General features: G+C 38.8%; 2 protein-coding genes across 11 annotated transcripts in view; both read right to left on the reverse strand.

Moving 5' to 3' along the window:
• Window positions 1-1,156: 1,156 nt before the first annotated feature.
• rep15 (RAB15 effector protein) lies at window positions 1,157-2,115 on the reverse strand. The gene has a single exon (XM_067436288.1). The coding sequence runs from the start codon at window positions 2,113-2,115 to the stop codon at window positions 1,381-1,383; it is 735 nt and encodes a 244-aa protein (XP_067292389.1). The 3' UTR covers window positions 1,157-1,380.
• The window catches only part of ppfibp2b (PPFIA binding protein 2b), a 68,209-nt gene continuing 55,648 nt past the window's right edge, over window positions 2,016-14,576 (reverse strand). For 8 of the 10 annotated variants that reach the window (XM_067436286.1, XM_067436284.1, XM_067436278.1 and 5 more), the window contains 12 exons: window positions 13,682-13,817; window positions 13,403-13,525; window positions 13,163-13,313; window positions 12,624-12,735; window positions 12,132-12,220; window positions 11,926-12,048; window positions 11,697-11,822; window positions 9,696-9,884; window positions 8,434-8,616; window positions 7,230-7,295; window positions 3,021-3,092; window positions 2,016-2,154 (listed from right to left, as the gene is read on the reverse strand). In XM_067436286.1, coding sequence (XP_067292387.1) covers window positions 2,131-2,154; window positions 3,021-3,092; window positions 7,230-7,295; window positions 8,434-8,616; window positions 9,696-9,884; window positions 11,697-11,822; window positions 11,926-12,048; window positions 12,132-12,220; window positions 12,624-12,735; window positions 13,163-13,313; window positions 13,403-13,525; window positions 13,682-13,817 — 1,394 coding nt within the window. In that variant the 3' untranslated portion in view covers window positions 2,016-2,130. Of the gene's footprint in view, window positions 2,155-3,020; window positions 3,738-7,229; window positions 7,296-8,433; window positions 8,617-9,695; window positions 9,885-11,696; window positions 11,823-11,925; window positions 12,049-12,131; window positions 12,221-12,623; window positions 12,736-13,162; window positions 13,314-13,402; window positions 13,526-13,681; window positions 13,818-14,576 lie in introns of those variants that run through there. The other 2 variants (XM_067436279.1, XM_067436283.1) reach the window with 2 other exon arrangements.

The following is a 14,576-nucleotide window of genomic DNA, read 5'->3' on the forward strand; positions in this document are numbered from 1 at the left end:
CAGAGTGTATCGCAGTTTATTGTGTATGGGGCTGTATAGCCACAAACCAGTCAGGGTGCCCATGCTGACCCCTGTCCACTGCCGAAAGCGCCAACAGTGGGCACGTGAGCATCAGAACTGGACCACGGAGCAATGGAAGAAGGTGGCCTGGTCTGATGAATCATGTTTACTTTTACATCACGTGGATGGCCAGGTGCGTGTGTCGCTTATCTGGGGAACACATGGCACCAGGATGCACTATGGGAAGAAGGCAAGCCGGCAGAGGCAGTGTGATGCTTTGGGAAGTGTTCTGCTGGGAAACCTTGGGTTCAGTCATCTATGTGGATGTTACTTTGACACGTATCACCTACCAGAAATGGTAGAGGCTGTGGCCTCTTTCAGCAGGATAATGAGTCCTGCCACAAAGCAAAAATGGTTCGAGGAACACAACAACTGGATGAAGATTAGGGTCCACCAAGTTTAAGGTGTTGACTTGGCGTCCAAATTCCCCAGATCTCAATCCAATCGAGCAATCTGTGGGATGTGCTGAACAAACAAGTCCGATCCATGGAGACCCCACCTCACAACTTACAGGACTTAAAAGATCTCCTGCTAACATCTTGGTGCCTGATTCCACAGCACACCTTCAGGGGTCTAGTGGAGTCCATGCCTTGACAGGTCAGGGCTGTCTGTGCAGAAAAAAGGGGAACCAACACAATATTTGGACATCATAACATTAGGTCATATAGTTATGCATGATCGGTGAGTGTTTTAGTTACGTTGCCCAGTCCCATTTGACTACTAAATAAGAATCTTTTAGAACAATAATTTGTTAAAGGGATAGTTCACCAAAAAAATAAAATCCTGTCTTCCATTTACTCACCCACAAGTTGTTTCAAACCTGTATGAGTTTTTTCTTCAGTCGAACACAAAAGAAGATATTAACCAGACAGTTGATAATCAGACAGTTGACAGTAGCCATTGACTTCAATAGTATTTTTTTCCTACTATGAAAGTCAATGACTACCATCAACTAATGTCTGGTTGTGTTCAAAAGAAGAAAGAAACCCATTTAGATTGGGAACAACTTGAGGGTAAGTAAATCATCCACTGTAGAGTAAAACAAATTCTATGTGAATGACTGTTTAAATATGGGGTATAACACAAAGTACAAAACTTGTTAGCAAAAATGATTTATTTATGCACATTATTTTGTACTTTAATTGCATCAAGTAACATGAATTAATTGCTGGATGTGGATAGACATCATACACTAGTTATAAGGCTGGATAGGCTTGGGAAAACGTCATACAGATCCAGCATCTGTTACTAAGCAGTGAGCTGCTCATTAGAATAAACCCACAAAAAATGGGAATAAATCAAGTAAAAACACCTCAGCTGTTAGGTGAACTTAACAAGCATGGTTAGAGGATCGTCACCCTCCTTACCAACCAGTGCTTTCAACATCCCACTTGGAGTGCCGAAGCATTTCGCACCTTTGAAGAAGTGATCGATAAAAACCCGATCAATCCTCACACACTTCCCCACAGCTGCTTGCAGATTGTTGCTCAGTAGCCCGTAAATATTACCCTCGTCGTTTTGCCGACCGAAGAAGAGAAAAAGCGCGTAACAGTCTCTGCCGATGGAGGAGCAGAACTCCACCATCCTCTCGGCTCGGGTTCTCTCCACCACATCCATCCCGGCCATGCGCATGATGTCACCGTAGATGTCTTCCACGTTCTCTTCCGTTCTTTCTGGCAGATGAAAAACATGGACCGCGATCTGGATTCGGGGGTTCTTGCTCGGCTGATCCAGCACGGCCCAGACCCAGTGGGCACCCAACAGGATCCTCTGTTCTTGGGTCATGGCCGTGCAGTTGAACATGTCGGTGAGATTCAGCAGGCTGCTGTGCTGGATGTAGGTCATCAGAAAGATCTCGCTTAGGGTTGAAGGACTTGGGTGGAACATGTTCTCCGGGTCCCTGAAGAGCAGATACTCCTTTGTTCTGGATGAAGCCGCTCGGATGCAGTCGTTAAAGAGGTGGATGAGGTCCATCGAGGCGGTTCTTTTGGGTTTAGCCCACAAGGTACTGAAAATGCTAGTTTTGGCTTCACACTGGAGATCTTTTTGGTTCATTCCAGCTGGTCCAGTTCAAAGTGTTGTTTCTCTTATACACTAGAAATATTGACACATAATTATAATACTTTTTGCGTTTTCCACCTTAAAATAAAATAACTCACCATTTCTAAAACTTTGCTTTGAGCAGTGCAAAAAAATGCTTTTTCTACTTAGTATATTTGTCTCGTTTCCAGTCCAAATATCTAGAAGATCTTAAATCAAGATGCTTTTACTAGATAAGTATAAGATTAGATATAATTAGATATGTTTTTTTCTTAGCAAAATGACCAATGGGGTAAGAAATATCTAGTTCCTGTTTGGGATAGAAACAAGAATTCAAATAATTTAGCTTGTTTTAAGAAAAAAAACCCTACTTCATTTTGATTTTATTTTCCATGAAACAAGAAAATTCTTATGTCAGTCGTACTTATCTAGTAAATGCATCCTGATTTAAGAACTTTTAGATATTAAGACGGTAAACAAGACAAACATACTAAACAAGAAATGCATTTTTTTGCAGTGAGGACAAGCAATTTAAAGTCCTCGGATTTAAAGTCCAAAAGATATTGAAATTTAACAACATTTTTATAAATATTTAATAAAAAAAGATTTAGTTATTAATGGGGTCACACTTTAGATTAGGGTCCAATTCTCACTATTACCTGTGACTTTTGCCTCAGTTAACTTTTAATTACTGCTTACTAATAGTTAGTAAGGTAGTTGTTAAGTTTAGGTACTGGGAAGGATTAAGGGATATAGAATATGATTATTAATATGTGCTTTACAACTAATAATAAACAGCCAATATCCTAGTAATATGCATGCTAATAAGCAACTAGTTAGTAGTGTGAATTGGACCCAAACTAAAGTGTTACCATAAATGGACACTAGCATGTAAAATGTCATCAGAAAAAATGACTCACCAATATTAATCTTTCCTTAGTATTAGGTGAGAGTGAACCTGCAGTCGGATCTTTCTTCTCTTGTCTGGAGTCCTAATAAAATAAGTGTCGCATTTAAAGCTCAACTATCAGATAAGGACCTCCCAAATATAATGTTTGCCGCTTGGGTCACGGGACACGTTGGACAAGTCATCACAAAGCCCCCTACAACAACAAACCCCTTTTAAGTCCTGAGATGGATTTAACAGAGGTAAATCAAGCAAACAACCATTTCTGTGTGAAAACAAACCAAATGCTTTTAACATATTATAGATTTGAACAAAAGATTAAGCGTAAGAGACGACATACTGTTGGGCAAACAGAACGATTTACTCCCATCCACTCACATTCCTTGGCTACAAGAATACAATATCATATGAAAAACAAAGGTAGAGGTAGATTGACATAAAATAAGGGCTTGCATATTACACAAAGTTTTTATATAGTATATTGTAAACTCAAATCAAAAAGAAATAAAATACAATAACGAAATAGTAGATTTGTGTCTTGAGCTGGATGGTGAACAGGTGAGATTGTGTTACGCAGCTCAAGTCCTGAAGGTTTGAGGGTGAGGTGGGTTAAGTTTAGAACGCTCTCGGCAGGACAGGAGTGTGGAGTTAATGCGGCGCAGTCCGATCACACTATTGCGGTCTGGCTGCGTCTCATTCCTCTCAGCAGCTCGTCTCGGGTGAGTAAGTACTGGAAGTGAGAGGAGGTGATGGTGCCAGGATTAGTGCGAAGCGCTCCACAAGTTAAACCTAGATTAGCAGAGTTAAACCTAAACCTTTCAATAACAGTTTGCAATATGTGACATTAGCCCCTGGTTTCACAGATAAGGTTTAACAGATTTTTTTTAAACTGAATGCTACTTGCACTGACATAAATTAAAATATGCTAGTGCCATTTTTTTTTGTCTCAAGATGCACACCAGTAATGTTTTATTAATGTAATTCTATCTAAGGCATGTTTATAAAAGCTACTAAAATGTCCAAATTGAACTAAGCTAATTCTGGCTTAATCTAAGCCTGGTCTGTGAAACCAGGGCTAGGGCTTGTTGATATATTGAATATTCAATGATTTAACAAAATAATATTAACTCTTTCCCCTCCAGTATAAAAAAAAGAAAAAAAAAGTTGTCAGTCAGGGCAAGGATTTTTGATGACAAAACTTTCTTGGCCACCAGAATATTTAGCTGTATGAATATCTGAACATACAATAAAAAACAACAACAACAAAAACCTTTTTTCTAGCTCCATGCATTTATTTTTTTATTAACACTTGAATGTGGGTAAGTTTAATAAAAAAAGCAACATTTTGAAGTTGTCAAACTACATCACATTCAAAACAATGTTCACCAATATTATGGAGTTTTGATTTATACGCTGTTAATGTCTGATGATCGCGTTATTTTACATGTGCATAAGCATTGCTTTTATCGCTTGTTTCTGCTTCTTCGCTTGTGTTTTGATCTAGAGTTTCCTTATACTATAGTTAAAGGGGTGGTTCCGTGGTGTTTTTCTAGGCTTGGTTGTGTTTATGGGGCACAGTATAACATGTCTTAACACTTTTTTTTTTAAACGCTGTATTTTTATTATATTTGACTTTTATTCCACACCGCTGTCTCCACTGTCCTTTGAACGGCTCGTTTGCTTCCTGCTTCTATGAAGCCCATCCCTCGAAAACGCGAAAAACGCAATGGTCTTAGATTGGTTCGATGGCAAATGTAGTTTCATGTATTTTTATTGGCTGAAGTGCCAAGCACAGATTCGTATTTCAAGTATTTTTGTAGTGTCACTGTCACTGCTGTTATCTTTTCATACTCTGGTTAAAGTTTTACTGAGTAGTAGCTTGTTTGTAAAGCTAATGTTTGATTTGTAGCATGAACAACTTGTTTATATATTTTATATAAATAAACGATGTTCGCGGGTGTGATTACATATAAGTTTGTTGGTGTTTGTAGCAGTTTGTTGGAGAAGTATGAAACAATTTAGTTAAAGGGGGGGTGAAACACTCAGTTTCAGTCAGTGTCATGTCAATCTTGAGTACCTATAGAGTAGCATTGCATCCTGCATATCTCCGAAACGTCTTTATTTTTTTTATAATTATATAAGAAAGATGCGCTGTTCCGAGTCTTTCCGAAAAAAGCCGAGCGGGTGGGGGCGTGTCGTGTGAGTGGAGCTAAATAATGACGTGTGCAGCAGCGCGCTGCAGTGAGGAAAGTGAGTCGCTCTGTGAGGAAAGTGATTCGCTCTGTGAGGAATATGATTCGCTCAGTGAGGAAAGTGATTCACCCGCCGCGTGAGGAAAGTGATTCGCTCTGTGAGGAAAGTGATTCGCTCAGTGAGGAAAGTGATTCGCCCGCCGCTTGAGGAAAGTGAGTCGCTCTGTGAGGAAAGTGATTCGCTCTGTGAGGAAAGTGATTCGCTCAGTGAGGAAAGTGATTCGCCCGCCGCGTGAGGAAAGTGATTCGCTCTGTGAGGAAAGTGATTCGCTCAGTGAGGAAAGTGATTCGCCCGCCGCGTGAGGAAAGTGATTCGCTCTGTGAGGAAAGTGATTCGCTCTGTGAGGAAAGTGATTCGCTCAGTGAGGAAAGTGATTCGCCCGCCGCGTGAGGAAAGTGAGTCGCTCGGTGAGGAAAGTGATTCGCTCAGTGAGGAAAGTGATTCGCCTGCCGCGTGAGGAAAGTGAGTCGCTCTGTGAGGAAAGTGATTCGCTCAGTGAGGAAAGTGATTCGCCCGTCGCGTGAGGAAAGTGCTAATACAGATCGACCGCCGGCCTATCAGTGGGTAAGTCAGTAGCTACTGGTTATATCACCTGTTTAGCATCCTACAAGCCAGCGCTTTGATGGGCGTAGCCTGTTGCTTTCGCTCTCTCCCTCGCTCTCTCTCACGCGCTTCCGGTAGAATTGTCCGTAAGGCCCATACAAGGAAATTCCGCCCCCACTAACGTCAATGGGAACGCATGATCTCAAAAAACTTGCCGAAACTTATGACTAACCGGAAGTAGTATTTTTGACAAAGAAATACTCCCATCAAACGTCCACCTTAACTTTTGAAACTTTGTCTATGTTTAGTATGGGATTCCAAGTCTTTAACAGTGTAAAAAGATCAGTATGCATGAAACAGCATTTCACCCCCCCTTTAACTTCCTAGCGTAGCCAAACCGCGTTGGTCTTGATGCAACCAAAACACACACATAAACTACACATTTAAAAGACATGTACTTATAGGTTTAGGCCCATAAACAGCAGCTTCTGCCTTTAATGAGGGAACTGCTTCATCTTTTAGTATGAGCCTTTGAGCAAATCCAGTATTGAACGCGTGAAGATTCTTGAAGCTGTCTTCCGTGAAATGTGCCGCACAGATGACTAAATTTGCATTGTAATCAGCAGGAACTGAATTAAACACATATTGTAACCATTGCTCCCGAAGTCCAGGGTCCCGAGGAAGTTAACACAGAAGTCGTGAAAATAACAGTTTTGATGGCATGTCTGTAACTCTCTCTCTCTTCCGTAATGACTCCGCCACGGCCTCGCCAACTTTGGTGCGTGTTCGCATGGGCAGTGTTTATATTAATAGCAAGGGTTTATGATGTCACCAACCCCGAAAAGAAGCTTGTTGTAGTCCAAACCGGCCGTTTTTGTAGGCAATAAACTGCCATAACTTTCCATGACAATATCTCCGTTTGCATTGAACTTTCAGCGCTGTAACTTTGCAGATACTGTTTATGGTTTAGATGGCAGATACTGTTTATAACAGTGAAAGCACGGATTGCTGGAAAATTCCGTCAATTGCAGGGTAAGAGTTAGAAACATGTCAAAATAAAGTTTTAATGTGACTTTCATTTAGTTATAAAGTGTATCAGTAGATTAGTTTTGCAATTTGTGTCTCGGCAGTGTTAAAAAAATATGTAGTTAAATATTTTTTTTACTGGAAATTGTAATGGTGCATGTAAATAAAAAAATATATATACATATAATTTTTCTTTAATAATAAAGTTTCATTGGAACGATGAGTCTATATTTGAGTTTAGTTTTATACTGAATTATATTTTTAGTAATACACATTGCTTAACTGCTTAATGTTTTTATAAAGATTTCCTAAATATAACACTATAGTATCTGTTAGAACAATAATTGGTTAATAGATACTGCAGAGTTAAAAAAAAACTGCAGTGTTGGTGTCAACTTACTGTGAGGTTGTTAATTCCCCTGGATAAGGCCTCGATCTGCATCCCGGATCCTTTAGTGCACAGAATCTGAAATGTCAAGATATCCATCAAATATTTCAACCTATAATAATATACGCTTATTTTCATCTTGCGGTTTTACACAAACACAAATATTTAAGTTTTTATTAATAGATGGAATATTAAGCGGAAGCAATGGGTGGTAATGAAGTGCAAATAATGTGAATGCATAGAAATGTATATTAAAATGTACCTGGACAAGTGCATAAAAATCCTTTCCCAGCATGCACTCCTCCACATTGTGAAAATGGCTGTGTTTGTGGCAATAAGCATGGATGACAGCAGGTTAATGCTCAATGTTTGTAAATCATGCATGTTGATGTCTTTTTGCAAAGATTGTGGGTAAAAACATTTTGCACAGCAATTAATATTTGAAATTGCATAGAGCCAATAAAATATCTATCAAGGAACATTTTTAAAAGGAAAATTATAAAGGGTAAAAAAAAAAAACACAATATCACTGTGATCAAGGAGGTTTATTGATTATGTAACAATATTTTGGATTTTATATATATATATATATATATATATATATATATATATATATATATATATATATATTATATAGCATTAGTCTATCTTCAACTGAAGAGGCAACATATCTACCTATAAAAATACTCTTGTGCATTTTATTGTATGAAAATAACATCAGATTAATCAAAATGTGCGGCTGCTTCTGAGCATTTAAGTAGTAGTCTGTATGCCTCTTAAAAATTCACCATAAATAAACCATTAAATAACTCTCTAAAATATGCAAATATTGCACAAGATAGTACACACTGTCTTTTGAAACAGTAGGTGTTGGGTTACAAAAATGGAATACTTTTTAGATCTCAATACATTTTTTACGATTCACAAAAAAATGATATAGAGTCGAACGTATCTGACTGTCCATCACAAGTGAAGTGGCACTATTCTGGGAAAAGCCTTCGACTAAACCCTGTTTCCCTCATGAGATGAAGTACTAAACCCTTGGATCCAAGTCTTTCCGCACTGTCCACACTGCTGTCTAGTGTCCATCAATGAAGGATGCTGAGGTGTTATAAAATGGCACTGAACAGAGGGTGTCGTTGGGAGGTTGCCGTGGTTTTGTGGGATATGGGTGGAGGGTTATTGGCTGCAAGCGTCAGATCTGTAGAGCTCCCACCTGCTCCCGCCTCTCTGGATCCCTGTCGAAGATAGGGCTCAGGCCCCTGAAGCCGCTGTAGGGCCGGTTGGCCCCGTTGAGCAGGGCCTGGGCTTGGGATGCATCCAGAGGGCAGATGTAGTCTGTGGAGTCGTCAGCACGCTTCTTACGATGGCCAAAACTGGAGAAACCTATTTTACGTGGCTGAGGAACAAAAATACACAGAAAACAACAGCATGAATAATAGGGAATAACAACAGTGTATCAGGGGATATCAGAAGATCTTTTTAAAATTATAATATCGGCTGAGATTTCATATTCAATTATGCATACACAATTCCTTTATTTTAACTTTTTAAACTGTGCAATCATCTGATGCTCACTGAAGGTTAATCTCTAAAAACACAGATCATTTAATAAATTAAATCTCAAGTTAAATTAATTTCCATTTTGTTATGATGCACAAAATGTACTTGTATCATGTAAAATATTTTGTTTTTTTAAAGTTTGTTTTATTTTTTATTTATACAAAAGTGTATAATATAAAGATAGTGTAAAATTTCTGAAATTGTTTTATTTGTTTACATAAGATAAAAAAATATTACTACAGCATTTATAAATAATCTTGTTAATATTTATTAAGATCAAAAGTTGCATAGTTAAATTGTTAATACAAGTTCAAAAATGTGTGTCTATAACATGTTTTATCAATATAAATTAAATTAGGTGGAAAAGAAAAATAATAATTATAAAAATGTTCCAACTAACTTTAATTAATTCATAAATTAAATTCCATAATTAATTGAATCGGGCTGGATGTCTACAACTGATAAGTTTCAATATTTTGTAAAAGATTCATAATACTATCAGGTAAGGGACTAGAACAATAAGACACTCTTTTATGTCACGTCATCCTTCCAGAAATAATTTCTCTTAAAAACACATTCTTTCACTTATAATGAAAAATGAACGGTTGGCTCAACTGCTTAAATGACGCTGGGTGAACTAAATGTTTGGTCTAAAGCTTCATTGTGCTTTGTAAGTATGTTACATACTGTAGGACCATTCGCTCAGCACATTCTGTATAGATGGCCTAAGCAAAATCTAAGTGTCAAAACACATGTGCTGCCTCAGCTGAGCTTAAACACGAATCGGGCTGCTGAAGCAGGGGTCCGTTTATTTACATGGGTAAGCGCTTCCATCTTCAATCTGAGGTGTGCGGTTGGCAGGGATTAACGTGTTTCTAAAGATGTGGTCAGCGAATGTGAGCTGCACTCTCTTACCCGGACTTTGGCGGTGGTGTTCAGCGGCGTGTAGCCTGATGATTCCAGGAACTCTTGTTTCTCTTGTTGAGCCTGAGAGCCCACCAGCGTGTTGAAATTAGTGGCCAGGTGCCTCCTCAACAGAGTCTTCTGAGGAGGGATGTTCAGCAGCATCGCAAGTGTATCCGAGTTAAAACGAGGCTCCAAGATCTGGTGCAAAAAAAAAAAAAAAAAAGTGTTATTTGGAATTTTTATCAATATCATAATCTGAAGCAAGAAATACATGAACTAAATATCCCAAATATAGTGTGCTGAGTGCTTTTCAGTGTTTTACTATGAATGTGCTAAGGTGTTTTGAGTGGTTTTTGGTGTGTTGTGATGTATTTTCTAAGGCATTTCCTGATGGTTTCTAGGGAGTTTCGATGAAGTTATGAAGTTCTGACTGTTTTTTGCTAGGGTGTTGCTTGAGGCGTTGCTATGGTGTTGCTAAGGTGTTTTGAGTCGTTTTAGGCTTGTTGCAAGGGATTTTTAGGTCATTCTAGATAATTGCTAGGGCATTTCCTGATGGTTTCTAGGGAGTTTCTATGAAGTTATGTTATGAAGTTCTGACTGGTTTTTGCTAGGGGGTTGCTCAGGGCATTGCTATGGGGGTTTCTAAGGTGTTTTTAGTGGAGCATGTTCTAGGGTGTTACTATGGGGTTGCTAAGGAAGGTTCAAAGATGCTCTCAGTACTTTGTGTTTTTATATGCATTTGCTGTGATTTTCTGGATGGCTGGTTTTTTATTGTTTTTTAAGTGGAAGAAGCCCATAATCTTTTGTTTAAGGTAAAGTAAGCTTTTTTTTGTGGTAAATTAGTAGACTAGTATGCCATTAATAGGTTTATCATCTCCAAAAGTGAGCACATTGAGCCTCCCAGGGACCATCAAAACATTGAGAGCGGTCCGCTCAGATTTGTCAATCTCTTTCCAGCCCAACCAATAGTGTGAGTCTGGGTACAGAAGTGCAATCCAAAATTCACTGCATTTAGACCTTCATAGATTAAAGGGGTAATGAACACGTCAAAATTAATGGGGAATTGCTATGCAATGCACTACATATTATAAGCGAGACGCTCAAGTTCACTCTAGACAGTGTTAGCCTACTCAATTGCTTACTCCGCTTAATACTTTTAGCTGTGTTGCTATGTTTCATATGTACTTTTATTGAAATTAGTCTACTTTCACTTGTTTAAGGCCCCGACCACACGAAGCCAGCGCTTTCCCAATCCAATCTTTTTTGTTCCTCGTTTCAAGAAATATCTGCGTCCACATGAGATTACGAAAACGGACTAAAAACGATGTAGTTTGCATTCCAGGCCAGTGTATGTCGCTGTAATTCTGCCACAGAAATACACTAAAAACAGAGAAGAAGAGTTGTGGCTAGAAGGGGTATAGCAGTGGTCGGAGGTGAGGCACAATCTCACAATAAAATAACAATAAATACATTTGCTACTTAACAGATGTGTTTTATTAATGCCTACACCTACCCCAACCCAAAACATACCCTTACAATAATGCAGATACGGTAATTAAATGACGCGATATTGAGGTGCGCATGCCCAGTGCCCATAGCTTTATCCCTTAACTCTTCACCGTGCTGGACGTATTGTGATGACATCACTGTTTCAGAAAATATACGGATTCGCTGTACACACGAAAAGGGAAGATGATCGTTTTCAGATTTACCCACTTTGGCACCCGGTTCCAGAAAATATCGAAATCATGCTTCTAAAACGACGGATCCGTTTGGACGAAACGCTGATACGGTACAAAATTTATACGTATACAGCTAAACGCGTCTCCGTGTGGTCGGGGCCTAAGACATGTCTCCACAAGGACCCGTATGAGCTGTGTTTATGATGTTTGAGTTGGGGGAGACATGGCCCGCGAAAGGTGGAATTCAGCTTGGTGCCACTAGTGTTGTAGAAACGACATACTTCACCTTTAAGGAGTAGCAGGATCAACTTTGATTTGAGTTACTCACTATAAGTCCTCCATGCACTCCGCTGCCTCTCAGGTTGGGGGCGTATTCTGCCAGGTCAACTGATCTGAGCCATTCCATCACACGGTGATTGGACCACTGGACAACCTCAGATGGGGATGTCTTATTCTGTCAAAACAACATAAATTAGCGTATCCATGATGTGCATTATCAGTCCTGGAAGTGTAGAAGAGGATTGCCCTCTCTTTGTTTCTGTTTATTTCATCCACACCTCATCTCCAGGTCTTCTTTTGAGGCAGTTGGGGTTGAATTTGTTTACATGTAGGACATGGATAGCACACTTGATGCTGAGATGATGCAGTTGACTGGTGACTTTCAGGAAGAGCAGATCATTCTGAAAATGAAACGTAAGGACCAATATTTATCTCATTTGATAGCATACATTATTTCCCACTAAAGGTTAACAAAGATATTTACCACGGTCAAATACTGCAGCAATCTACCGTCCACACGTCCCTCATTAAACTGGTCTTTGTATTGCGGTAATCCGATATCATCCAGCCATCCTGTGCAGAAATAACACAAATATATAAAACTGTCATTCCTAAAATATCTATGTATTGTGTACTAGAAGGGTCACCTAGAAATAAAAATGAAGTAATCAATTATCATTTTATTAATTCACAAAAAATATGCTAATAAATCACTTTTCAAAATGACAAAAAATAATTACAAATATTTATTTTATTGTTTTAAAATGTAGTTAATAAAGCCATTTGTAAATGCTTTACATATTCACAATAATAATACAAAAATAATTTATATTATGTATATAGACTATTTATTTTGTTCATTAATTTGTTCATTTTATTTTTAAGCAGCACTTCAAGTCTTCCATACGTGCCGCAAAAAAAAGAATAATGAAAATGTTCTGCATTTGTCTCTTAAGAATGGTTCAACGGTACATACGTGTGACCCAGATATGGTCGAGTTCAGAAGATTTCTCTGTGACTTTGGTGTTGAATGAGCGCAGAGCCAGCTGGAGCTTCTTCCTGTGTAGTGGATGTTTAATTCCCAGCTCCTAAATGTGAAAATCAACTCAGAAATCAAGATGGTTGCGAAAGCATATTGTTTCTTTGACAATGGCTACAAATATCAAAGACTTAAGATTTTTAGTTGTCCAATTAAGGAATTGTAAAGTCTTGTAAAGGCAAAAATTTAATTGAGTGTGTTTGATGGCAGAACAAATTAGTAAGTCACGCAGCATTACTGGCGTGAACAGAGGTTAATGCAACCCTGACAGGTAGAACCAAACCAGAATTTGAGTGGCACCACAACGACCTGAAGCGAGAGGCGTAGCCAAATCATTTTACAGGAACCGCCAGGTGTTGCAAGAGGATATTAGATTGTCAAAACCTGGACATTATTCATGTAAGCCACAGGTCTTAATATGTTATCTCCTTATCCCAAAGTTTTTCAAACGTTCTGAAATCTGAAATATCTCTCACCTTTTCCATGTCCTGCGAGGAGGCAGAGATTAGAGTCTGACCACTGGTCACCCACTGTCTGGCCATATTCACGTACTGACCCAGGCCAAAGTCCTCCATCCATGCGCACACCTGATCACATGACCATTTCGAGAAGGGGGCGTTCATGTCACTGCAGAACACAAATGCAGAATATGAGAAGGAGGAATGAAGGTGCTTGCATATGTCTCAGAACAGATTTGATTGGAGGTGCTGAGATACCGTGCTGAAGAACCAATGCCCAGACAGGTGAGTCGTGGGCCAGCTGTGGCTCTGAAACCCCCTCTCTTGAAGTCGGAATCAGAACCGTCAGCAGGAAGACTGCCAGACTGGGTTCTCCTGATCCTGTGAAGCAGAGGAAAAAAAGGTGTGACGAAACAATAGTCACCGGACACTTTTGAACTTTTTTCCTACACCAATTTCAAAAATGATTTCACATTATGGAACGTAACTCCATGATGCTTCTCAAATGATGTCTTTAATAAAACAGCAAATACTCACTTTCCCCACAGCTTCCGGATGCCTTTCTGGTTCTTCTTGTGCTCTGGTGAAACAGGGGACTGCTGACCTGATTCCACTCCAGACGACATTGGTGAAAGGTCAGACAAGGTTGAGTCATCGGTCTTCTCCGTCTTTCCTGCGAACAGGAAGTAATCCACTTGTTCTGATAGGTGTATGTGTTTCTATGTTTTTATAGGTTCACTATTGGACTGAATACACATTCTAGCTGGACCCACCAACCACAAACCGATCATGCTTTCCCCGCTGCCCTGCGCCAAATATTAGCCATGCAAGAGAACAGAGGAAAGAAAACAAAGACTAACATCACAATGCTGTTTTAAGTGTTTTCTTCTATGGCTATTAAAATACAAAAAAATGGCATATTTTTGCAAACTGACGACTCAAGAAGGGTAAGGCACTTAAACCAATGCACCAGTAGATATGCATAAAAGCTCAGATTACAAAAATGTAGAATAATAATTGTATAAAATGGCCTATGCTGCTGATGAAAATAAAGAAAATAGATTTTTTTTTCTTTTTAAATATGCCAATTCATTAAAATTTAGATAACCACTGTCTTATATAATTTAAAAGCAGATCAATCCTAGCCTAGAAATCTAGACGCACCCTAGCGGCAGCAAATCTAATCTGAGTTTAGAATTATACTAAAAACATTATTTAAAATTGTAATAATATTTCAAACAATATAAATAAATAAATAAATGCAGGCTTGATGTAAAACTACACTGTATGTAAAATGTATAACTGTTCAAATGGTCCTCTTTGGAGAACGTTAGAGGTATTTTAAGTTTGAGAGTCCTCAAATAAATAAAGACTTTTAATAATAGCCAAACCAAAGCAGGGTAAACGCTCATAAGCGTTCCTGGCTTTTAGC

This window comes from Pseudorasbora parva, chromosome 25, assembly GCF_024679245.1.
Source record: "Pseudorasbora parva isolate DD20220531a chromosome 25, ASM2467924v1, whole genome shotgun sequence".
In the NCBI taxonomy this organism is placed as follows: Eukaryota; Metazoa; Chordata; class Actinopteri; order Cypriniformes; family Gobionidae; genus Pseudorasbora; species Pseudorasbora parva.